The following is a 27,250-nucleotide window of genomic DNA, read 5'->3' as shown; positions in this document are numbered from 1 at the left end:
CCGAGGAGTCAGGCGGAACAGCAACCTCATGCAAAAGAGGAGGCGTGGACGTCGGCACCCGCGTCAACCGACGACGAGTCGGAGTCGTATCAACGTCCTCCAGAGGGGACTGGGCGCCTTCAGACGTCGATCCCACAGCAAAATGCGGGGGGAGGAACGTCGACAGGGCGATGAGGCCGGCGCTGCCTCCAACAAGGGGTGGGCTGGACGGGCGACTGGGAGGGCCCTCTGGGCTGTGTCCCGTCGGTGTTGTACTAGCTCCTGAACCGGAGTCGACGCACACTGCCGGTGCCGAGGACGAATCCACCGGCGAGGACCTGACATGAGTGCCTTTCACCTCTGTGGGCCCCGACGACGCACCAGGGAGAGGGATTGAGTCAAAGTAAGAGTGGAGTGCTTTGTCATACGCCTCCATTTGGACCCACGTCGCTCCAACTCCCGGAAAGGGAGGGTACGGAGGAGGCGACTGCCGGACGCCCATGCCCGGTAGGGAGCGAGAGGAACGGGCGCCAGCAGCACGCGTATGGGAGGAAGACCTCTGCGACTTATGCTTGTGCTTACAAGCCTCTGAACGAGTCCGCAGGAACGGCCTCTGGAATGGCCCTGATCACGAGAGGGAGAGCGGCGACGCGAAGGTGCAGGACCGGACAGCCGTGCGGCCAGCAATTTCATACGACGTTCCCTCAAGGACCTAAGTTTCATGTGTTGACAGGAGTCGCACTCTTTGGAGTCTTGGTGCACTCCCAGGCACCACATACATATAGTGTGCGGGTCCGTGACCGACATCTGACGCGCACAGGTCTCACACGCCTTAAAGCCCGAAGGCATTTTACACTGTTCTGTGACACCGAAGGCGCCAGGAAGGCCGGAAAAACAGGCTAAGGAACCACAGGTTTTCCAGGATCCGCGTTGGGACACGGAAAAGAAGAAAACGGACGTCAGCGTGCCGGGGTGGGGCATATATGGCTCCGCTGACGTCATGTCTGTGGACGACTTCAGGGCGGAGGCATGTGGAGCCGCGCCCAGTGCGCAGAAGTGCTGCTGCAGAAAGTTTTCCGGATGCAGTCTGATGCCTGGGGATATTCTAAGTTAAGTAATCTGCTGCTAGCTGTCTGTAGCAGATATTTCCTACACTAAAAGCAGATGGTTGACAACCCAAAGGCCCACATATATTAAGGAACCGAATTAACCATTAACATGCAGCTTATGTTGCTCAGGAACTACACTGTAAAGTGCAGTGTGCATAGCAGCATATTATCACATGGGTTCTCTTAATACTGTTAACAGGTCGAATTTCCCTTCTCAAGCTAGGCCTTGCCAGATCATCCTCTTAATGCGAACAGGACTCACTTAAAGTCTTCGAAACAGTCCTGCACATATTAAAAACATTTAAAAAGATAGATAATAAAAAATAACCAGCAGTTTGCGTCGCACTGCTTGCCAGGTCAAACCCCCACTCTGTTAGCTTATGGGCGAGCCGACCTTTACCTTAAAACACTAAGAGGACGAAAGTCTAACCTGAGATGTTCTCATTTTTCACAGGTATTGACTGGTGGCTATGGCTACATCCTCGTATTGAAGATCACACAGCAATTTTAAGCCCATTTCTCTTGACTGTATCCTGTACATTTTAATACAGGTCAGACAATCTTTTTCCTTTCCTCAAGGGAGAGTACACAATCCATCAAAAGGTGGATAACTGAATAGTGCCTAACCCACCTACAGGGACATTGGCCATGACACTCGTCGACTTTGGTTTTTAACCCCGATATTCACCATCCCGGGTCGATAAACAACCTAAGACGCAGAATTTCGTTCTGTAAAGGCTTATCTGGAAATGCATATAGATACGAGAAGAAATCCATGCTCTCCTGCACAGCTAAAAAAAAAGGGATGACTGAACTCTTAACTGTCAGATACTGAAGATCTTCTTTCCAACAGGTATCCATAGAGCATTGTCTGAGGGTGCTCTCTATATGACTAAGTTGAGCTACTGTCCCTCCCTCAGTGCGCAAATCAGGAACTTCCAGGTGCTTTAACACTTCTATCTCAGGGCTCCTACTAGAGGGAAGGTTGCCGGTACCTCTGGTAAAATGAGCATTTACAATTTCTCGCCAGGGACCCCACTTTTAATCGAGAAATAGAAGCTTAAAGCTCTGGCGTCTGCCAGCACACTCCAGACAAAGCCAATAGATCTCCTAATTGCAAGACTTTTTGACTTTGCCAATGCTTGTTTAACATTACTCTAAGCTTAATGTGTTTTTTATGCATATTATGCGGGCCATGTGAGCGACAAAAATTAGTCCACAAACTGGGGTACTTAGCGAGAAGATCAGGACATATATGATCATACCACAGAGGCTGGAAATACTGTATACAAAGTAATTGTAAATATTCTTAGTATTCAAGCTCTTTCATTACCCTCAGTATAAATGCATTTAAAGAACAAGCATTGGAAATGCAATAGGTCTCGCAGCATTAGAGTTAGTGCTTTTAGAATTGTTTATGGGTTTTTGTGTAAATCTTTAGCATTTTTGTTTCCTGTAGCCAATGCTAAAGAATTAAAAAAAAAAGCCATAAACATTTCTAAAAGCTCTAACTCAAATGCTCCGAGACCTATTGCACTGTGTGAGGGTGAGGGGTTGAGGGTGAGTGAGGGTGAGACGGAAAGTTGTGGAAAAAGTCGAAAAAGAGAAGACACTGGGCATAGAGAAATCACGGGTAGTCTAGAGGCTACCATCATGAGCCTGTGAAGAAAGTCTTACAAATGTACAGATGTACACGTGCGACAAACATTAGTTAACAATATTTAAATTGCTAACAAACATAAAACCAGAACAGAAAGTAAATATTTTGCACACAAAAAAAAGATTTGGAATGAGGAGGCACAATATGGTAAGATGTGTGTGAGGACAACATTTCTGATTGAAATATGACGGCTCCTAAACGAATGAACACATATTCTGGGAGCCGCAGATCTGAAGGTGAGCCTGTCCAGTGAAGACGTGAACGGAATAGGAACCTGTCAAAAAATTTCTGAGCAGCCTTTTTTTTTGGGGAGGTTTTTTGTTTTCTTTTTAATAATTTACAGAAGAGATGCCTGTCATCCAATGAGAACGGTCGGTGCTCGTCTAAAACCCCCGCTTCTTTCTTAGTCAGTCAGTTCAGTGGCGTTTTATGTGGCGAAACGAACATGTGATGCATATGTGAGAGCCCTACGCCGTTTCATTTACCGTCCAGAATCCAACACAAAGAAAGCGTTATTTTTTTATTTTTAATTACATAACACGATTGTATTTACTCTTTTACACTTTATGTAATTTTAGGGGGTGGCGTAGCTACTTGCCTTCCTATTGCTTTCTAAGGTTTCGCGCTTGTCGCCGGTTTTCAGAGATCAGTGATTTATTTCCATGTTCGGTCGCCGCCGCTGTCTGGAGGGCTGTGAAGAGGCAGGGAGGGCTGGCGTCTGCCGCCGTGGGGTGGGGGATGGGCGACGGCGCGCCAGAAGGTGGCAGTAGTGCAGCGCGGTTGGAAGCACTGCCTTCCTTCCCCCTCCCCTGGCAATAAGTCATGTAAGGTTGCTGTGCTGGTTTCCTGGACGAGCTTTCAGAGAGCTGCAGCTTGCAGGAAAGCGCTTATGGCAGAGTCCCGGTAATCCTATCCGAGCCGCACAGTAATTTGAGCACTGTATCCCTCATACAAGTTGCAGAGTGCTATCAGGAAAAATAGCAACAACTCACGATCACGCGCGCCTGGTTTTTTGTGTGTTTCCCAGTAATATTGTCTTTTATTTGCTACCGCTAACATTTTGTTTGCTTTCTAGCGGCAGGCAGGCAGGGGAGGAGAGGAGGAGGGGGGAGGAGAGTAGGGGAGGCACGGCCTAGCGGCCGTGCAATCAAGTAGTGAGGGGGCGGAGCTGGGGGAGGGTGCGAGAGAGAGTAGGCAAGGCTAGCGGCAGGCAGGCAGGCAGGGGAGGAGAGGAGGAGGGGGGAGGAGAGTAGGGGAGGCACGGCCTAGCGGCCGTGCAATCAAGTAGTGAGGGGGCGGAGCTGGGGGAGGCTGTGGAAGAGAGTAGGCAAGGCGACACGGCGGGAGGGGGCGGAGCGGGTAAACAAAGACGGACATGCACGCGCCCGTGACTTTTAAGGTCAATGCGCATGCGCATAAGCTTAATGCGCATGCGCATTGACCTTAAAAGTCACGGGCACTGCAAGGAATCGCCACGATTCCTTGCAGTGTGGATAAAGAGTGGATGAGCCCCTATAGTCTCGCTTGCTCGATGCGCATGCGCATCGACAGGCGAGACCTAAAAAGGTGCTATTAAACCACACTGCTAATTGTGGTGTGAATTAGCATGCAAGCACTAAATTGCGGTGTTCTCAGTTGAGTTCTGAGAGGCAGGTATACCAACACCTGTTGCAGCTGAAACATCTTTCCATGGCCTTGCAGGGGCTTAAAAAGGTAGGAGACGGATTGCATGTTCTTGCGCACTATACAAGCACAGGGACAATGCTGCTCCAAAGCACATTGCCGTAGGAGGACTAAATCGCAGTGATATGTACATGTCGAGTCAGGACTGCCCGAAAGTATTACCAGCTGCATGCACGTTATTGAGATGAGTACTGCACAGACCAGAGTGCATGCACTTTGATGTGTGCATGCATGTTGAGCAGTGCAGACTCCATTACAGGGATAAGAACGTGAGAGAGGCGAGTGTATTCACAGCTAAACGTTTACAGTAGTGTCGAGCTGTGCACCGCGCAGAGCTAAATACAAGCTCAGCGATAAGTATATGCTCAAGGCCGAGAATTAACTACGTACACAGTGACACTTTCAACATGGTAAATGGGAGGGTTGAAAAAGCAACAGTGGGAAAAAAAGAAAACAAGTTACTTACCTGTAACTTTGGTTCCCCAGTATTGGTAACTTTCATAGATTCCCATGCTTTGTATCATTCCCCGTTGTGGGAATGGGAGTCTCGGTTATAACAAAATACCATAGTAGTAGGTACAAAAGAGAGAGGAAAGGCCTAGGCCTCATTCCCTTTTGTAGCATATCAGCCTCTTTTTGTAAAAGAGACCAAATATTAGGCATCAGCCAATCAGAAGAGCCTCACCCCTGGAACCTTCCTGAAGGAATCTCAGAGCCTCAGATTTTCGTAGCCGTTGTGTGAAAGACACCCTACTTGCTGAAGGCTGAGCTTTCCCCGGGGAGGTGGGTGGGCGCATGGGAATCTATGAAAGTTACCAATACGGGGGAACCAAAGTTACAGGTAAGTAACTTGTTTTCTTGCCCCAGTATTGGAACTTTCATAGATTCCCATGCTTTGTATCAGAATAGCAAGCAGTAAACCATCATAAACACATTTTGTAAATAAGTACCGTATATCATCACAAATGAAATCACAAAATGTGTTACCACTGGAAGGTGGGATAGAAAGGAAAGCTCACCAATCACTTGAAGAGGTTCCTCAGGACAGCCTGGCCCACTGCTGCATAATCCTGCTGCAATGACTAAGCAGTAATGCTTAGTGAAAGTGTGCACGCTGCTCCAGGTAGCAGCCCTGCAAATGTCTTTTATAGGTACCCCCGCAAAGAGGGCCGTTGAGGATGCCACTGATCTCGTTGAGTGAGCACGTATCCTGCCCACCAGAGGTTTTCCTGCTATGTTGTGGCAATGCAGAATAGCACTTGAAATCCATCTGGAGATCCCCTGTTTGGACAGAGGGAGACCTTTGCTTGGACCACCAAAGGCGATGAACAATTGCGAAGTCTTCCTAAATTCCTTTTTACGGTCCAAGTAGAATTTAAGACATCGTTGTAAATCCAGAGTGTGCAATGACTTCTCCGCTGGAGTGACTGGGTTTGGAAAAAATGTCTTTAGAATTACTGGTTCGTTCAAGTGAAAGTCTGTAGGAATTTTAGGAATGAATCTTGGGTTCGTCCGCAAGATGACCGTGTTCTTCTTGAACTGTAAAAACGGCTCCTGGATAGTAAGGGCCTGCAACTCTCCCACTCGCCTAGCCGAAGTCAGGGCTAAGAGTAGGGCCAATTTCCATAACAAATATTTCAGGTCTGAGGGGTGAATTGGCTCAAATGGTTCCTTCATCAGTTGAGCCAGGACCAAGTTCAAATGCCAAGTTGGAGGAGGAGGAGGTCTCACTGGTGGATAGACCCTGAACAGGCCTTTGAGGAATTGCTTGACAATTCTTGAAGACCACAATGAAGGACCAGAGTCAGCTCTCCTGAATCTGGAAATTGCCGCCAAATGGACCTTGATCGTAGAATGGGTCAGATTAGACTTTGCTAGCGAGAGTAGATAAGGCAAGATCTGATGAGGTTTTGACGTAAAAGGATCAACCTTTTCCTTCTTACACCAAATACAAAACCTTTTCCATTTTAATCTGTATGTCTTGTTTGTTGAAGGTGCTCTTGCCTGGGAAAGGATGTCCTTGATCTCCTTGGAAAGAGGGACATTCATGAATTCTCGCTGCTCAGGAGCCATGCAGTCAGGTGTAATGATCTTGGGTCTGGATGCCAAACCTGTCCTTCGGACATGGTCAGAAGATCCGGAACCTCCTCCAGCCGCAATGGAGGAACTAGCGACAGCAGATGTAGTTCTGTGTACCAAAATTGTCGCGGCCATGCTGGGGCTATCAGGATTATTTTGCATGGTTCCGTTTTCATCTTCCTGATGAGGCGTGGAATCAGGGGAATTGGTGGAAACGCATAGAGAAACCTCCCTGTCCAGGCTAACGACAGGGCATTGCCCAATGAGCCTTGATGGTGGAACCTGCTGGCGTATGACCAGCATTTCTTGTTGGTTGGCGTTGCAAATAGGTCCACCTCCGGTGTGCCCCATGTCTGAAATAGTAGATCCAGAACCTGCTGTTTTAGTTCCCACTCGTGACTGACTGAGGATAACCTGCTCAGTCTGTCGGCGCCTTCGTTCAGCACTCCTGTTAAGTGCTCCGCCTTTAGTGAAATTCTCTGAAGAATTGACCATTCCCATATCTGTTGAGCTTCCCGCGACAAGAGGAGTGATCTCGTTCCTCCCTCTTTGTTCACATAATGCATAGCTGTGGTGTTGTCCGTCCTGATGAGGACTTGTGAACCCTGGAGTCGCGGAAAAAAGGCTTGAAGAGCTAGCCTGATCGCTCTCAGCTCCAACAGATTGATATGCAGTTTTTGCTCGCGAGGAGACCAATGGCCGCTGACCTGCAGATCCTGCATCACTGCTCCCCATCCCTCCAATGACGCATCCGTTGTCAGTATTTGAGGAGATGGTACGCTTGCGAAGGATAGACCTTGGCACAAATTGTCGTGATGTGACCACCAAATCACTGCCTCTTTCATCTCTCGAGTGACAACCACCTTGTCCTCGAACGATCCGTGCACTTGTTTCCATTGGAGGTCCAGTTGTTCCTGCAGGGGACGCATCCGCAGCCTGCAGTGTGGAATTAGGGGAATACATGATGACATCACCCCTAGCAGCGACTTGTAGCTGCGTACAGAAAGACACCTTTTTCCCCGAAGGTTTCGTGCCAACCGTTGCAGCTTCTCTATCCTCTCTTGAGTAGGAAACGCCCTCGAGAGCCTTGAATCTAACATTGCTCCTAGGAACCGTGCTCTTCTTGAGGGCAACAGCGTGGATTTCTCTCTGTTCAAAGTGAGTCCCAGATTCTTGAACAGATTGGTGCACGCCTGCACAGCGTCCTGCGCTAACCTTCTGGACGGGGCCTTCAGTAACCAATCGTCCAGATAAGGGAAGACCTGGAAGTGGTTCTTTCGCAGAAAAGCTGCCACCGGTGCCAGCACCTTCGTGAAAATCCTTGGGGCAGAGCGAAGACCGAACGGTAGAACTCTGAACTGAAAATGGCTCTTGGCTACTGTGAAGCGTAGGAACCTTCTGTGTGCTGGGTGAATCGGGACATGGAAGTACGCGTCCTCCAGATCGAGCGTGGCCATGAAATCCCCCGGGCTGATCATCTTCAATATGTCCTGTAGGGATACCGTCCGGAAGGATAGGGAGACGAGATAGGTATTTAGCTCCCTGAGGTCTAAGATGGGGCGCCACTTTTCCAGCGTCTTTCTCACCAGGAAGAACCTGGAATAGAAACCTTGGCCCCGTTGTTTGGAGGGGACCGGCTCTATCGCCCCTTTGCGGAGCATATGTTGTACCTCGATCTTTAGGAGACGCAGATGTTTGGATGGAATGGCTGCCGGGGGCCTGGGTGGAGGGACTTCCATAAATTCCAAGGTATGTCCTCGTTTTATAATGTTGATCACCCAACGGTCCGATGTTATTTTGGACCAATTTTGAAGGAATTTTGACACCCTGCCTCCAACTGATGATTTCTTGGAGGAGGGAACAGTAGGCAGAGCCAGGAGGCCGCTATTGGCGCTTGGACGCGTCCCGTCCACGGGCAGCCTGCTTGCCCTTGTTGTAAGGCCTCGAGTAACCCGAAGATTGGCCCTGTCTTTGCTGGTATGACTGGCGGTTTTGTTGGTATCCTGAGCTGTTTGAAGAATAGCGTTGCTGCTGTTGCTGGTATGAACCTCTATAACCACCTCCTCTGCCTCTCGAACCCCTGAAGGGAGATTTTCGATACTGGAGGGTACCTAGCGACCTGGCTGTTTCCGTGTCCTTTTTTTATCTCTTGAAGAGTATCATCTATTAATTTCCCAAATAAGGCCTCGCCATCAAAGGGCAGATCAAGGACCTTGTTCTGAATTTCCGGTCTAAACCAAGTCGCCTTCAGCCACCCTTGGCGTCTTAACACTGCTGCTCCTGCTAACGCCCGAAAGGACGTTGTCGCGATGTCCATGGCACGTCTATAATTTCCATAGAGACCGCCTCACCCTCTTGTAAAGTCTTCTTCGCTTCCGCCAGTGACTCCGGTGGAAGGAGTTTCAGACATGGGGCTACATCGCACCATAATTGGCGATCATATCGTCCTAATATCGCCAAAGCATTGGAGGCACGTATTAGTAGGCTAGCCATCGATGAATACCGTTTGCCCGTGTCATCAAGTCGTCGCCCATCCTTATCAGGAGGGGCCGTTAATGGAGCAGAGGGGTTCCGCGACTTCCTCTGTGCTGCCTGTGAGATGACAGAGTCAGGTTTTGGATGGCCCGTTAGCGCTGCAGGTCCATCATCTGGTGCTTTATACTTTTTATCCAGACGCGGTAGCACAGGGACCACCGTCGCTGGGTTTTTCATAGCTTTCAAACCATCCCACAAATGATCCACAATTGGAATCGATCTTGTTGTTTTGCGGTGTGTTTCTTTGAAGTCATATAAGAAACATTCCGTGGTTTCCGCGGGCATTGCCAGCTTAAATCTTCCCGCTGCACGTTCCATCAGCTGGTGAAAACTGCCGATGTCAGCAGGAGGTGAATCTACCAAGTCCTGATGAGGTGAAGCTTGGTCTGGGATGATGTAGTCATCATATTCATCCCTATCATGATCCGAGTCTTGGTTACCATCGGATGATTCATCATCATCATCCCCCTCCGGGTCATCGGCTGGCTCTGACGGAGCTGAGGTGTCGGCCGCTGAGGCTGAGGTGGCGTCCGTGCCGGAAGTACCAAAGGGACTACAGAAGAGGGGGTTCTGACTGGTGTCGAAGGAGCAGACCTACGTGGTGTTGGTCTTTCCGCTTTCGACTTATAGTCCTGCAGCATCTTGTGGAGGTCATGCAGGAATGTTGTAGGTACCGAAACCATGTCCTGTGGCACATAGCCCTTAGAGTGGGCCACTTGATGATATTCTCCTTCTCCTTGGTCGTATGCCCCATCCGAATCTGTCTCTTGACTCTTGATTAGCAGCTGAGACGGGCTACTGGCATAGTCATAAGCATCCTGTCCGTCTTCCTCAGATTCTCCTTGTTCCAACAACAAAGTTGGCGGTAAAGTGGTCACCTTTCCCGGGGATGTCATTTCCGGAGTGATCCTCGTTAAAGAAATCGTCACTCGTCTCTCCGTAGCCAGTATCGTCGATGGTTCCGTCGACGCCGGAGATATTCTCGTCGACGATATTGGAATCGCAGATGTGGTCGACACCACTGTCGACGAGCCCGCCGACGTGTGTAGATATTGTTGTCGTCGTCGATGCACTCGTCGACGACACCACCGTCGTCGATACCGTCGTCGTCACTGCCGTCGACGATGATGGTTTCTTCGTCGACGATGTAATGAAGCCGTCGACGACGTCTTCGTCGACGATGTCGTCGTCGTACCTCTCGTCGACGCTGCCGTCGGCGCTACCTTCTTCGACGATGACGAAGCTTTCGTCGACGATTCTCCCGCGGACGTGCCCGTCGACGGGACCAATTGAATTTTGGGTTTCGTTTTCTTCGTCGATGGACCCACCGTCGACGATGTCTTCGTCGTAGAGGACTTAGAACTCCTCTCTGAAGAATGTGAGGAGGGTTTCTTGAAGGCTGGGTCTGTCTTCTCACCCTGAGGAGGCGAAACCAGTTCTGCCTTATCCTTCCCACTGCGGTGGGGGGGGGGGCTTTCTGAACCCCGGCTATCAGACTCTCTGGGGGTCTTTTTTGAAGCCTTTGAGGGGCGCCCTACAGAGGAAGATGGGGAACCTCTACCCCTTTTCACTGACCTTTTTGAGGAAGTAAATGAAGACGATTCCTCCTCATCACTGGAAACTCCATGTTTCCTCTCCTTTTGCCTCTGTAGCCATGTAAGCAGTCTTCCAGCACGATCTCTCAAGGTCTTGGTGGAGAGAGTGCGGCAAATTTTGCAGTCTTCTGCCTTGTGATCCGGATAAAGGCAGTAAATGCAGTCCTTGTGTTTGTCCTCCACAAACAGCCTTTTCTTCCCACAGGTGGAACAGGGCTTGAAAAGAGCTTTTTTTTTCTCAACTTCAGACATCCTGATGAAAAGGAGAGATTTCTGAAGTAGAACTGAAGAAATCCTGAAGAAAAAACTGTAGAAATCTACTTGAAAGAGTTGAAAATAGAGCAGAGCTCAATGGAGACTCCCTAGCACAACGTGCGGTAGAAAATCTGAGGCTCTGAGATTCCTTCAGGAAGGTTCCAGGGGTGAGGCTCTTCTGATTGGCTGATGCCTAATATTTGGTCTCTTTTACAAAAAGAGGCTGATATGCTACAAAAGGGAATGAGGCCTAGGCCTTTCCTCTCTCTTTTGTACCTACTACTATGGTATTTTGTTATTACCGAGACTCCCATTCCGACGACGGGGAATGATACAAAGCATGGGAATCTATGAAAGTTCCAATACTGGGGCAAGAAATAGTACCACAATCAGCAAGCAGCAGCCGAACATTAATCAGGAGGAATCAATCTGTGCATGGTCCTTGCTCCAGAGTAGAAACCGGAAGTGACATCTGGCCGGAGGCAGTAAAGAAGAGCGCCACTGATGACAACGAATGGTATGTAATGGGTGGGCTCCAGACCCTTGTTTGTAAACAATAGTGCCTTACAAGCAAGAGTGCATGCGCATGGCTTACGCAGACTGAACCCTAAAAACCTTTTTGGGAAGCAAAGTACATATTCATAAAAACAAACTGGCTAGCAAATAAATGTCATGTCAAATCTGCAACATGAAGCCTCATCATCAAATCCCAACTGGAACCTAAATGGGACAATGTTACCTTCCACCAAATGCCACGGCCTTGGACAGCCAACCTAAGCTATTCAAACAAACGATGAAAATCCTATGAAAATTAATGGCTAAAAGGGGTTGACCAAAATCCCTTTGAACGTCTTAATGTAGTTTTTTTAAACATCTGATGACATGATGACTTGGAAACAACTAGACCTTTCAGCAGCTAGATATAAAAATTGTGAAAACACTACTCAAATATATATTTTTTATCCTGTACTCGCAACCTGAAATCCCTGTCCTCCAGCTCAAGTTTTAGTGATAATTTCCCCTTTGCTTAACTTATTTGTTGCTTTTCTTAAAAATTGTCTCTTTCTGATAAAATACAATCTTCCAATATTTGTTTTATAAACATGAAAAATATAGCTACAGGATACTTATTGGCTGTAACTGGAAAACACTTTAAAGCGATTCCTCTTGCATGATAACATTTATCTTAACTACAAAATGTAACTGTCACTATTTTGAAGTTTAGGAATACAATATATTCATGGAATGTTTACTAAATCCATTACACAAAATGTCTTTGACTGCATGTGAACTGCGTATCTGTTTGTATCACTGTATGTTCTTTCATCAAATTCAAACTAGATAAGCAAGCCACTATGCTTACCTTTTTGTTCCAGAATTACTGTTACCACGTCTGGGTGGTTGTAAGCAATGGCCAAGTGAAGAGGAGTCTGTAAGTAAACAGTATCTACTGGACTGGAATGACTAGAGCCTTTAGTGGCAGGCAGTGCTTCTTCCGTCTGAATGTTTGGATTTGCGCCTTGCTGCAGCAACTCTGCTGTAAGGTTTGCGAGGCCATGTCGGCAAGCAGTATGCAGGGGAGTTTCACCCTAAACAAATAAAATAATTTTCTAATAAATTCTTACATCACGTGGTTTTACATTCCAGCAGATGCAGCAACTCTGCAAGACTATTATATATTGTCATAATATTTTAGACAAAATACATTTTAATGATGATAATCTGTAGTAGGGCACTGTGTGCCATATACACTTTATAAATTTGCATTATTTCCGCATGTGTGCGATACAGACAAAATACATATATGCATGTGAAAGCTAATGCAGTGGCAACAACCAGTAGATTAACACAAACATCTGAGGCACAATGATTACTATGCACACCATAATATTTGAAAAACTGTAGACCTGCATATCTGAAAGACTAGTCTGGCATGCAACCAGGACGGGAAAACCAATTGTTAGAGCATACAGAACAGATGTGATTGGGAATTTGACTGCTGGGTCTTACGAAATGATGGTACTGAGGAGGAGTGGCACAGGGGGCTGTCGATTCTCTGTTATAGTTATGTGATTTGTCTTTTTGAGGTATTAACCATAAAAATCAGATTGCAAAACAAAAAAAAGTATAGTTATGATTAAAGCTGAAAGGCAAAACACTTACGAATGGATGTTTCTAGAAAGCAGATGCCTGTGTTCAGGTAATGATTTACCTGGTTGTAGGAGGAAGAGAAGTTTATTTTCTTTATAACAGCAGAGTTTTTCCGGTGTTCTAGAAAAATCCCCTTGTTTATGGAAAAGAGAATTAAAGGCATCAAAAGTAGAACCATTATAAGTGAGATTTATTTGATGAATAAAGCAAAACTGGGACATGAAAATACAATGAGGATCTAAGATAATAAAAGAGAACTGTAATGAATGCCACTGGATAGCTTATAGTAAATTCAAGAATAAAGTACAATGGGTATTATTCAGTAATAATAGGGAACATTTAAGTTATCTTGCCCGAAAGGAACTATGGACTATCCTGAATATAGATAGACAGAAGAGTGAAGTATCATAGGAAGAGGAACAAGAAGAATGCCTTGCTAAATTATAGAGAAGCGTTCCTCTGGTCTGAGAAGGCTATTAGGAACCAAAGAGATTGGCCTGCAGATACAAAGCTTGAGCTAACATGCAATAAAGATGATGAGAGACGTAGACTCTCCAAGAAACACCGACTGATGTATGTTGGTACACGCTTTTTCCTCTCTTGCAGGTTATCACAGTAACACAGCTGGTAGTTTTGAGAGAGGCCTACAAGATTTAGAGGAAGAATTTCAATATTAGTAAAGAGGTAGTCTAAGTGGAATTGCAGAATTAGGATATAATCTCAGATTTGCGAAAATATGTGGGAAGATCAATGTTGGAGAAAAAGGATATGCAAAAGGTTAGAGTCCTTATTTAGAATTCGATGGGTGGGATACTGTGTCGCAAATGTGGAGTATGTCATGGGCCGAGCGGCATTATTTAAGATGCTTGCGTTGCCGAATCTCCAATATATCCTGCAGAATACACAGTATCCTGTCCTCCGGGTGTATTCAAACAAATATCGCAAGCGGTACGGACGTTGCTGTGGGATGGTGGGACCCCGAGAATAGCGCTACACAAGTTTACCAGAGGGGTGTACGATGGTGGCCTGGCGCTTCCAGACGTCAATCTGTATTATTTTGCCTTGCAGCTTCAGGTGGTCAACGACTGGGTATTCACGGCCAGTTCTGAACCTGCTTATAGAGTGGATAGGATGGTCACGCCGGGGGGAAACTTCAAGTCCCTTCTCTACGCCCGGAGGTCACGGATGGAGTGGCCTGCACACACCAGGGTGGTAGCTCATTGCTGGAGGGAGGCAAATAAGTTCCTAGGGTGGATTGACACACTGACTGGTAGAACCCCTCTATGGATCGGAGACCAGTTGGGAGAGGTGACAAAGTTGACCGGTTTCAGAGGGTGGAAGTATAATCGGCATTGAATACTTGGGAGACGTTTGGAAAGGGGCCCCCACTCCTTTGCTCATCTCAAAAAGGAATACGACCTCCATGACTCGCAAAGCTACCACCACATACGTCTCTTACATGCCATACGCTCCCAAATACGCAGTGGCACAACAATCCCGGAATACTCCCCCATGGAGGATAGACTGCTCCTCGACCACATAATAGAAAAGCCCACATCCACCATCTACCGCACGCTCAAACAATATGCCGGACCCTTTGACGTCACTTAGGGCAGCATGGGCCCGGGATATTGGTAGCCTGGATGACGACTACTGGCAGGATGCCTTACAGAGTCCACATGAAATAGCAATCCGCTCAAGGTTTAGGTTGGTGCAGTTAAAGATCCTCGCACACACCTATATGCTTGGGGCAGGAATCAGTCGGCCCTCTGCGCGAGGTGCTGTCAACGGGAGGGCACCTTCTATCATATATTATGGGAGTGCCCGGAGATGGTTCCCTTCTGAGACAGAGTCACGGACACTATGTCTGCTGTAGTGGGCGTCATGGTCCCGATTGAGTCAAAGTGGCTGTTGCTAATGATTAAAGGGGACACAGAACGGTCCAGGTATGTGGAGATCTGGCTGGCATTGGCTGTGGGAGTGGCGAAAAGAAACATTGCCAGAGTGTGGGGGTCACAGGCACCGCCGAAATGGGAGTAGTGGAGGCGGGACCTTGATTGGTGTCAAAGGGCCGAAGAAACTATATACAGGAGTAGGGGTTCCCCTAAGAAATGGAGGAAAGTTTGGGGGCCTTGGTTAAAATACAGGGGGCAGGAGGGAGAGTCGGGGGAGTAACAACAAAAATTGGGTATCCCTTGTGTGTCTTTATGTGCTTCGATTTGTTATACTCAATGCTATTCCCTGACATGCTTTTCGGATATTGTCTGTTATTGTATGGTCCTATAAGCTATGTTCATAAAAAGAATTTTAAAAAACAAAAACAAATGTTGAGTATGTCACGTCCGCCATGTTACAAGTGTATTATAGTCTATGGCACTTGTGTTATAGCGGACAGGATATAAGGCACATTTTGGCGGAGTATCCAGACTGCCAAATTCTAAATAAGGCAAGAACTTACAATTTTGGTGAATGATGCTTATGAACAGGTTAGTTATTCTGATGATAAACCTTGGATCGAGGGATGTAAAAAAAATACTCTAATGCTCTGCAGGAGACCTTGACGCCGTGTAGTGTAGTTCCTATATTCCCAATAGGCTCTGCGCATGGGAATAATATATACTATAGATTTGACATAGGACTGAGGTCAGTAAGTCTCTATCGAGTATATTAAACTTAATTGTGTGTGCCAGCTAACTCAGAGGTCACTAGAAACTTTTGGGTAAACAAGAATGGATTAGTCTCTGACAACCGCATAAACATGACAACTTTGTTTCCCCTACAACCAGAACAATATCTTCAGAGTCGTGGAAACAATAGATAATAATTTCAATCAGTCAATCGTGCATGCTTCGTTCCAACAGAGTTGCACAGAAATAGTGAGACGGGCATTTCAATAAAAAGGGTTTTATTGAACAGTCTTCTTTCTCATGCAAGAGATATGAACTGCTACAATCAGACAGAATGCAAGGTATAATGCGTACAGCGTAAACAGTAATATAAAATAATACTGTAATATCATTGTCTGTTGCTATGACATATATAAAAATACATACATAAATAACACAGGCTAAAATACTCAACTGGTGCTTCTAAAATACGCCTACCCCAGTGTACCTAATTTAAGTCTAGGTTCTAATCCGCTCCATACCTTAGAATGAGAGAGGATGGTATCTCTTTCCCTGGACTCGAACTCCCAACACCCCACAAGGGGAGTCAGAAACACTGGAGCTGGATTCTCGGCAGGAGGATGGCAGCATCTAGTCAGTGCGTCAGCTGGAGAGTTGGCTTCCTTTGGTACTTGCTGTGGCGAGCTGCGTCGTGCAAGTAGGTAGTCGTACTGCACCGAACCACACCGTTCTTTGCCATAGCAAGTGAAGATATATTTATACCTTGAAGGTGTTTAGGAATGCCAGTATTGACGTAAAAGTCGGGCATATGAACATCATGAATGAACCCCTAAGGAATAGATGTTCACGCATAATAAATGAGTTCTTGGAGAAATCAATGTCCAAGCAAGGGGAAGTCACTAACGGCTTAAGAGTCTGGGTTTCCAAAAAATCGTTATGACTTAGATGAACGGATGGAAGTAGCCATGCCTGTATTTGGGTAGCATGGGCTATGCCTAAATAAGGACTGGATTTCTATGCCTATATAAGGGCAGTGTGAATTATATCTATATAAGGGCATGAATCGGGAAATGAATACAGAATCTAAATCGATACACAACACCCACTCCACTTTCTTATGTACGGCGTTACTAAGTTCTAAACATGTTAACCCTTTCCACCCTCATGACGAGCTGGGCTCGTCATGGTGCACACTGGTCGTGCGCTGATGACGAGCCCAGCTCGTCATAAGCCCCACCCTTGGGGGAAGCGCTGGCGCTCCCCCGAGGGTGCCCGATTGCGCTTGTAATAATGGGGATGGCAGCGGAAGAGCTTCCGCTGCCCCCCGCCCCTACCCATGGGAGTCCTGTGACGTCAGCGCGCACAGCGCGCGCTGACGTCATCAGGGAGTCCCCGGCGCTCAGGAAGCCATTTGCTTCCTGAGCGCCGAGGAGTCAGGTACGGTTTTTGCGTGCCTGGGGAGGTTTGGGGCCGCATGGAGGCATCAGGGGAGAGGAAAGAGATTTTCCTCTCCCCTGATGTCTTTTTGCAGGGCATTCCTGCCTCACGATCGCGCACAGCGTCACGATTGTGCGGCGGAAATGCCCCTACTAGCACCAGGGATTTAAATTTAGTTTATAGGAAGCGACCCCTTGGGCAAGGGTCGCTTCCAGGTGAGCTGTGAATATGTTTTCGATTTTCTGACCCCCCCGGGGGCAAATTGGCCCGTTTTTTCGGCCGTTTTGACCCCAGGGGGGGCAGAACTTCCCCACTAGCACCAGGGATATGGTTTGGGGCATTATTTTTTTTTTGGAAGCGACCCCTTGGGCAAAGGTCACTTCCTGGTGGATAATAATTTTGAATTTGATTTTCTGCCCCCCCCCTGGGGGCAAATCGGCCCGTTTTTTGGCCGTTTTGCGCCCGGGGGAGGGCAGAAAATCGCCACTAGCACCAGGGATATTTTTTTTGCAAGGTAGTAGTGACCCCTTGTGCAATGGTCACTTCCAGGAGGGGGCTTAATTTTGTATGTACATTTTGTGACCCCCCCGGGGGCAAATAGGCCTGTTTATTTGCCCTTTGCCAAAAATGCCACTAGGCACCAGGGATTGTTTTTTTTGCAATGGAAGTGACCCCTTGGGCAAGGGTCACTGACAGGTGGGGGTCAAATGTAGATTTACATTTTCTCCCCCCCCCCTGGGGGCATTTAGGTCTGTTTTTTCAGCTTTTGTGCCCCCTGGGCGGGCAGAAATACGCCACTAGGCACCAGGGATTTTTTTGTTTGTAATGGCGGCGACCCCTTGGGCAAGGTTTGCTTCCTAGAGGCAACTTGTTTTAGGGATGTTTTTCTGCTCTACCCCCACCCACCTGGGGGCGAATTGGCCCTTTTCTTTTCTGTTTTTTGGCCCCCTAGGCCCTAGGGATTGTGTTTTGTAGTGTGTGGAAATGAGCCCTTGGGGAAGGCTTGCTTCCAAAGGTGGTTATATTTTTGGATGTTTTTTACTGGCTGCCTCCCTTGGTGCCAGTCGTTCTTTTTTTTGTCCTTACTGCCCCCGTGTGAGGGGGGTACAGTTAGGACCAAAAGACCGACTGGCACCAAAGGGGGTAGGCAGAAAAAAACGTCCAAAAATGTAACCAGTCTCTTGATGGAAAACCTCACCTAAACCTCATTGGTCTAAGCCCTATTTGATGGCCCATCTGGGTGAATGTAAATTTGGGGGGCAAATTTGTGCGTTGTTTTTTTAATTGTTATATTGTTTGCGAAATGTAGTAGTAATTTTTTTTTCTTCTCTATTTAAGTCTTGTTCCAGGCTTTTGCTGTTTGGATTGTTGTAGGTTGCGGTTCTGTTACTGATGGTTTTGCAGCTTGTGTAGTTGCATGTGCTTGGTAAGTGAATGTATTTTGTACTACTTTCCCTAGATTAATGTGTTTTTGTAAAAGGCGTACTTCTAGCAGTTTGTGTGGCTCTGTGTTTTTTGTTTGTTTATTTATTTTTTTCAGCATTAGTGCTTGATGTGTACTTTGTTGTCTAATCTGTAATTTTTTTTTTCTTTCTAGTGGGATACCATTTTTTTTTGCTGTGTCTCAGCAGAGTAGGTGCTGGTGAGTGTAGCTATATTTGGTAAGAGTTAAATTGTTTTGGATTGTATAGATCTTTGTGTGAAAATATAACCTTGTTTACTTCTTACTTTGCACAGTGTAGGTTGTTGTTCACTTGTGTGTGCAGTCTTCTTGCTTTGTAAGGATAATGGCTATTCGCAGGATTACTGCTCAGCAGGTTCTTGGTTTGCTTTTTGAGTCTTCCTCTGACCATGGTTCAGAGACTGACTCCGATTCGGACCCAGAGGTAGGGGCAGAAGATTCAGGTAGTGAGTTTTCTCTTCGCATGGAATCATCGGATGATGAATCTTTTTCTAGTGCTGATGAAGTGCCTATGGTAGAGGAGGACATTGATGTGCCGGTAGTGGGCCAAGAGGCATCTGGGCTGTTGCCTAGGGCCGCAAGGTTTCCCTTTTTTTTACGTATTTTTAAGGAATTGTAGCATTCAGGATTGACAAATTAGGCACAGAGAATTCAACTGTTTTGGGGTCATCCTGGTCACAGGCCTTTGGCCCACCCACACAAGTGAGGTATCATTTTACTCGGGAGATCAAGGGGAACGCTAGGTGGTAGGACATTTGTGCCGGCACGGAGATCCCACGCAAAAAAGTTTAGAAAAGTGATTTGTTTACTGAAATTTAAGGTTTGCAAGGAATTCTGGGTAGGAAAACATTGGGGGACCCACGCATGCCATACCTCCCTAGACTCCTCCGAGTGTCTAGTTTTCAGAACGGTTTGGGTTTGGTAGTTTCACAAGTTTGCCGCCGAGGCCCGGGCCAAAAACTCAGGTGTCCCCCCCCAAAAAAGAAGGTAATTTTGCTATAGGTTATTTTAAATTCACCACCGTACGATTTGGGCCTTTTCCTGTTGCAGCCACTATGCCTACCCAGGCAAGTGAGGTACCATATTTTTCGGGAGACCTGGGGGAACGCGGAGTGGGTGGAAATTTGTTGATCCACGCAGATTCCAGAACTTTCCACCACAGAAATGTGAGGAAAATGCGTTTTTTTTGACAATCTTTTAGCTTTGCAAGGTATTCTGGGTAACAGAACCTGGTGGGAGGCAGTTGAGTCACCCCATCCTGAATTCCCCTGGGTGTCTAGTTTTCAGAAATGTATAGGTTTGCTAGGTTTCCCTAGGTGCAGGCAGAGCTAGGGTTCAAAAACAAAAGGTAGACACTTTGCCAAAAAGGGCCCGTTTTCACAGCGAAATTGCAGTGCGAACACGTTGCGTTTTGCGCTGTTTCCTGTCGCAGGCACTCGGCAGACCCAGGCAAGTGAGGTACCATTTTTGTCGGGAGACCTGGGGGAACGCGGGGTGGGTGAAAATTTCTTGATCCACGCAGATTCCAGAACTTTCCACCACAGAAATGTGCGGAAAATGCGCTTTTTTACAATTGTTTAGCTTTGCAAGGGATTCTGGAGAACAGAACCTGGTGGGAGGCAATTGAGTCACCCCATCCTGAATTCCCCTGGGTGTCTAGTTTTCAGAAATGTATAGGTTTGCTAGGTTTCCCTAGGTGCCGGCAGAGCTAGGGTTCAAAAACAAAAGGTAGACACTTTGCCAAAAAAGGGCCCGTTTTCACAGCGAAATTGCAGTGTGAACACGTTGCGTTTTGCGCTGTTTCCAGTCGCAGGCACTAGGCAGACCCAGGCAAGTAAGGTACCATTTTTTTCGGGAGACCTGGGGGAACACGAGGTGGGTGGAAATTTGTTGATCCACGCAGGTTCCAGAACTTTCCACCACAGAAATGTGAGGAAAATGCATTTTTTCTGTCAAAACGAAAGGTAGGCACATAGCTAAAAAAGGACCAGTATTGACTGCGAAATTGCGGTGCAAACACGTTGCGTTTTGCGCCGTTTCCTGTCGAAGGCACTAGGCAGACCCAGGCAAGTGAGGTACCATTTTTCTCGGGAGACCTGGGGGAACGCTGGGTGCGTGAAAATTTGTTGATCCACACAGATTCCAGTACTTTCCACCACAGAAATGTGAGGAAAATGCGTTTTTTCGCAATTTTTTAGCTTTACAAGGGATTCTGGGTAACAGAACCTGGTGGGAGGCAGTCGAGTCACCCCATACTGAATTCCCCTGGGTGGCTACTTTTCAAAAATGTATAGATTTGCTAGGTTTCCCTAGGTGCCGGCAGAGCTAGGGTGCAAAAACTACAGCTAGGCACTTTGCAAAAAAGGGTCAATTTTTAACTGCAAAATTGAGGTGTGACCACGTTGCATTTTGCGGCGTTTCCTGTCGCAGGCACAAGGCCGACCCACAGAAGTGAGGTACCGTTTTCATCGGGAGACTTAGGGTAATTCAGATTTGTAAATCAACTGTTATTACCTATTGAGTTTTCATGCATTTCTCCCTTCCCAATGAAAGACATTGTGTAAAAAAAAATCTTTTTGAAAAATGACTAATAATTCGAATGCTAGTATGAGTATTCCCAATTTTGAAAATGTATAAATATATACGGTTTCTAAACTCTATAAATTGTACCCAATTCAGAAATACATAGGTGTCTTTCATACCGATTTTTCCATGTATACATTTTCCAAGAATAAGTGTTCTATACCCAGTAAATAATAAAATACCATTGAAAGTTGCTGCTCAGTTTTTGGCTCTGGGTTTGTCGGGTTCTTGGTGAAACTAGAAGTCCTATATATCCCCACAACCAGGAAGGTCACACGGATGTAACGGTATATTGCTTTCAAAGAGCTGTCAAAATTACAAGAAGTTATAGGTGAAAACGTTGAGACAAAAGGCTGTTTTTTTCCAACTAATTTTCAATTATTCCAATATTTAAATGTTAGTTTCTATAAAGAAACCTTCATGGATTTAGACAAATGACCCCTTTCTGAATTCAGAATTTTGTCTACTTTTTGAAAATGTATAGCTTTCTAGGATCCATTATTGCTTTCAAACTCATTTCTACCATTAACTGGAAGGAGGTTGAAAGCTCTAAAAATGGCAAAAATAGGCTATGTCCCAGCAAAATGCCAAAACTGTGTGAAAAATGTTGGTTCTCTGACAAAAGACTGTCATTCCCTAAATGCTGAAAAAATGGAGATTTCAGCCCCACAAACCCTTTTTTGATAACATTTGCAGGGAAAAACCCAGAGGCTTTCATTTGCAGCCCGTTTTTCCCATTTTTCTGAAAAAAACTAAACTTTCACTGTATTTTGCTTAATTTCTGGGACCCCTCCAAGGGAATCCACAAACCCTGGGCACCTTTAGAATCCACATGATGTTGGAAGAAAAGGACGCAAATTTGGCGTGGATACCTTATGTGGTCAAAAAGTTACAGGGGCCTAAGCGCACACTACCCCAAATCGCCAAAAAAAGGCTTAGCACAGGAGGGGAAAAGGCCTAGCAGCGAAGGGGTTAAACCTATCTAAATCAAATCTACACATGAAGTGCTAAAAGCATGTTTCAAACTACATTGTCAATTTGTATTCAAACTATTGCATTGGTGCTGTACACATTAAACCAATGTTTCATTCTAAGCATATATTGATATTATAAAATGCTAAATGAATGAATCATTAAAATATACATTTATGAAATGGCTCGTAAATATAGAGGAGAAAAGGCCGAAACCATTTCATGTCGTATTACATAAAACTGTTTGCATTTGTGGACAAGGTCACATATTGTCTCTGGAAGTTTTCAAAGAATTCTTGTTCTCTATGATTAATTCTACTATAAGCAGATTACTCGTACCAAAAAATGAAAAAATACAAATTTGGAAAATAAAAATTAATCATAGGAAAAAGTTCCAAAGTTAGAACCTTGTTTTGAAAAATGAAGGTTAAATTCAAAGCCTCTCAGAACACTGTGTGCCAAACTCAAAAGTCAGTGTTAGGGCTTGGAGAAAACATGACATCTTCTATGTCTGTTGACAAAAAGTCATACCATTGTAGGTGAAAGTTGGATTACCTCGTTTAGAAGATTAACCGCACATAGATGTGAAGCATCGCCTTCAGCATTGGTTGCATCAGCAATGTTCGTATCACACCTGTGCACACCTGTAGTTTCCTCTCGCACCTCAGCATCAGCATTGTGCGTCTGTGAGATCTCAATGAATGCCGTCATCAGAATTGGTAGCCGCTTGGGACAACACAGAGCATGGGCCGTTACTGGTTCAAGCAACGTATCAACATCGGTTGTCATGACTGATGGGAGTGTGAGACAGATGTCTAGCACGCATTCTCCTCCACATAGCAGGCAGCGTAGAACAGGTAAGATGCAATCATGCCAAATTGATCTGAATGACAGAAACCATGTGGTATTCAATTCTCGTAGACGAGTTAATCCCAAAATGTGGACGATGCGCTCACGACACTTCATCGCCAGTAGAGTTGTCTCCATGGAGAACTGTGTGTAGCTGGTGATTTGGCTTGCCATATCGTAGCAGTAGGAGCAAAAATAGTATCAGTGCAATGAGTTCGAAAAGGAGGGGCAATCCGCCAAACACAGAGTGCACGAAGCTTGGAAGGATTCCGAGGACTGCTTGAAAAGGTGCTAACAGTCCTGAAAATACGGTCTTAAATACACTTACAATACCGCTCGTATCAGACATATTTAAGATACGACTTAAAATTTCTGAGAAATGTATAGGGCAGTTTGTATTTAAAAAGGCATGTATATCGGCAGAAGTCCTTGCAACTTGTAGATCATAGGTCTCTTTGGCAGAGGTCAGTGGCACAGTTTTTTTACAAAAGAATGGCTTTCATTCTGCTCGAGTATCAATTTGTATAGAAGAGATGTTCAGTGAAGGCGATAGTGGCGACTCCCTGACTAACTTGGTTTTTGGAAACAATACTAGCATACAGCAAGTGACCCTGGATGACACAGTTACTAGATATGGTATACCTGGCAACATGCCACAGCAGCTGTGATCGTTCAACATGAGGTAACTTCCATTTGAAAGTTGTCCAAAAATATGATCAATCACCGCAGCTGGTGAACCTTGCAGGTGGCAGGATAAATTGTTAGAGGAACCATCGCAGGCCCCGTGTAAGTTTATACCCTGACAAAGGAGAGAACAGATTAGTGCATTTTAACAGTTTGAACTGCTAAGAAACACTTCACGTCCCCCACTCCAACATGTGTGTGTGTATGGTAATTCCAAGGATGTCTTGATGTATTCTTTACCCAACCTTTCATATGTGCCTGCTGGTATGTGTTTTAGGCAATACTGAAAATGGAAAATTGTAAGTGATTGTTCCATGTATAATCCATTCAGTAGCTGGTTTTTCTACTACCGTAAATGGTAATCTTTCAAGTTTTTCAATGCTCAGCCCCGTATAGTCTGCAACTCTTTGTGCCAATTTGATCTGTGTATCAGTGAGATTGAATTCTAAAAACAGTGAAGTAGTATTGATTAAATGCCAAGGCACATAGCGTGAACGAAGGTTTTGTAACGTCCAGCCTAATAGCACGATAGAACGTAATTGCGACTGACGACAGAGTCGTTAACCCATTGTCGACTACAGAGAGAGATTTCTCTAAATTAATACGATCCATTTCTAGTATTCGTTCTGCAGTTTCTGCTTGCGTAATCTTCCATGCTTCGTTATATGCAGCATATATACCGGTATATATAAAATGTTTTTGACGCAGGTTTTCTTGGTCCCAGCAAGAATTCCCTAAGATCTGCGCCATCTTTAACTGAAAATAAGTGTTGCTTTACATCCTTAAGTGTAGATCTTTGTAGCCAATCAAGGCAGAGCTTCCCTACACTGTATGTTATTACTATTCCAGGGTGCTGTCTTTGAACATATCTTGGTTCTGGCCTATTGAATGTGATGAGGATTATGAATCCGAAACTGGTCCCAGGATGCTTGTTTCGGTCCAGGGAAGACATGGCTTGGCAGTTCGGGCTGGACTGTTCCCATGAGGCACAGGGTCAGACTGACTTGCATATGGCCATGTCTGTACTGGGGTGGCAGAGTGAGCTAAAGAATGGTGATGGATTAAACCCAGATCAGTTGACTGGGGGTGAGTATTTGATTTGCTCAAACGCTCCGTCCATCATCCCCTTTTGTATCGCTATTGAATGTGAAACCATGCGTTTTGTTCAGGAATCTATCTTGACAGTTGTTTGTGTCTGTGGGTCAGATCAACCATTTATTCCAATCTGGATCTGTTCGGTTGTGATGCAAAATAGTATGTACGTCGACCTCCCCTCCGAAGTGTTACTATACTACTATCAGGTGTAGGTGTAGGTATGAACGGATTGTTCATGTCTTTGATCTTGGCTAACCCAAGGCAAGACATCTGTTGGACAGTGTCATTCAAAAACATAATTTGCTCAGGGATGATAAACATAGCTTCTACCCCCTGCACTTGCCAATCTTTCAGTTTTTGTCTCAATGTTGTCTTTCCAAAAGCCGAAACCTAGTTTAGATAGTTGGGCATAAAAGGCTGCAGAATAAATTTGCTTGGTATTTGTTAACATAATTTTCATTCCTGTTTTGTTTACATTTTTTAAGTAAAATGATTCTGGATTGGATACATTGAACCCTGAATAGTACGGAAATTTTCAAAAAAATGTGTTTGAGCTACCCTTTGGTGGCGTAGGACAATGTTCCCATTGGTTATACATTAATACATTTCTAGGATTTGCAAATTTGGGAAAGAAATTATGACCATAATGGTTATAACAATACATTTGTTCATAGTCTGATGAACCTTCTAAATATTCATGATTTGTGAATACTGCAGACATTTCTAAGTCTGACATCATAATATTACCAGTCTTGAAGTCCCAATCATCAGAAAAGGTACTAGATGAAACAAAGTCACTTAATGAAATCTTGAATAAGTGTGGAATTTTCAGCAGCTCCGACGGGCCAAAAAGGTCATATTCTGTTTTGTCCCAGGCTATACCATCAGGTATAGGAAAGGCTGTGATGTTTACTGTTGCCAAGTCTTTTTGTTCACGATGGGATGATTTGTGTGGCTTGAGGAGTACGTTGATGTTCTTACTTGCTGTGTCCATTTTGATATATCTTCCATTTATCAGCATACCCAGAGTTATTACCAGAGTCAACCAAAGTAGATGAAAAAATATTCCCAACACAATCTGAAGTTCAATCCATGGTGAAACCAAATAAGTTTTTTCCAGGTGATGAAAAAAGTCAATTGCTTGTTCTTTGAAAGTTCTTTTTGCTGGCGTGGTTTCAGGTTCGCTAGGATGCTCAGAAAACGTATCAAAGTTAATGAAATAGCCAGCGGCAGTTCTGTCAATGGTTGGGATTGCATCTGGATTTGTTGAAATCGCTGGAACCACTCGATCACTTGTTACTTCGCTGTAGACAGGTGTTACTTCGTTGTAGACAGGTGTTTCATGACAAACTGTTATTTGGGTCTCAAGAGGGATAAGTTCCATAGCTTTGTTGCGTAGTCCTTTTTTTCTCACTGCAGATTCTTCAATTGTGATGAATCTCTCAGTTTGAACCTCTTGGATAGTAGCTAGAGCAGGATGTCTGCTACTTGGTCGGAGTCCACATGGCCTACTGCTTAGTATCGGCCACATAGTGTGGTTTGATCAGGTCGATGGACACAAACCTGTTCTCCTTTTTACCAGCAAGGGGCGCAGTAATACTGTTCTTGATCCGTGGATTGCTAGGACAGGTACTGGTTGTAAGAAGGCCCAAATTTGATTTGCTCAAACGCTCCGTCCATCATCCCCTTTTGTATCGCTATTGAATGTGAAACCATGCGTTTTGTTCAGGAATCTATCTTGACAGTTGTTTGTGTCTGTGGGTCAGATCAACCATTTATTCCAATCTGGATCTGTTCGGTTGTGATGCAAAATAGTATGTACGTCGACCTCCCCTCCGAAGTGTTACTATACTACTATCAGGTGTAGGTGTAGGTATGAACGGATTGTTCATGTCTTTGATCTTGGCTAACCCAAGGCAAGACATCTGTTGGACAGTGTCATTCAAAAACATAATTTGCTCAGGGATGATACAGGCTCTAAACATAGTCGGCGATCTTTTCTCTGACTAGATCACCAAGCTTTGGGATCCAGACAGGCCTTGCTGGGATGGTCGGTTTTTCCCCAGTGGTGGTTGGCTTCAGGAACACATTGTTTTGTTTTGTTCTTAGTTCATTTAAGTCCTGTAAAACAGCCAAATGATCTTTGATATCAAATGTATTTTGTTCCAGCATTGATGTCTGACAATCAAGGTCGGGGACCAACATTCTTGTCTCAAAAAGGACCTCATAAGGAGTGATACCCCCTAGAGAACTTCTTGGCAAGTTATTAACACTACCTTGGACACTTATTAGATGTTTGACCCACCCGTCACCCGAACCTAATACTCTAGCTGTTATAGATTGCTTTATGTCCCGTTTTTTTCTCTCCACAACCGAATTTCCCTCAGGATGGAATGGACTAGAATACCGCAACGCCCAAACTGTCCATGGCTTCTTTGTAAGCTCGAGAGCTAAATGCAGGACCCTGGTTCAGAATGTAGCGTGCCGATTGCGTA

At 45.4% G+C, this 27,250-nt stretch overlaps 1 protein-coding gene across 2 annotated transcripts in view; it reads right to left on the bottom strand.

The window, feature by feature from the left end:
- Positions 1–27,250, bottom strand: part of ANKFY1 (ankyrin repeat and FYVE domain containing 1) — a 677,352-nt gene that overhangs the window by 312,003 nt on the left and 338,099 nt on the right. For both annotated transcript variants that reach the window (XM_078679681.1, XM_078679682.1), the window contains exon 12: positions 12,259–12,484. In XM_078679681.1, the coding sequence (XP_078535807.1) occupies positions 12,259–12,484 (226 nt within the window). The remainder of the gene's footprint in view (positions 1–12,258; positions 12,485–27,250) is intronic.

Source organism: Lissotriton helveticus, chromosome 3_1 (genome assembly GCF_964261635.1).
Source record: "Lissotriton helveticus chromosome 3_1, aLisHel1.1, whole genome shotgun sequence".
Taxonomy (NCBI): Eukaryota; Metazoa; Chordata; class Amphibia; order Caudata; family Salamandridae; genus Lissotriton; species Lissotriton helveticus.
Note: the sequence above shows the minus strand (reverse complement) of the source record. Positions and strands in the feature narration are given on the sequence as shown.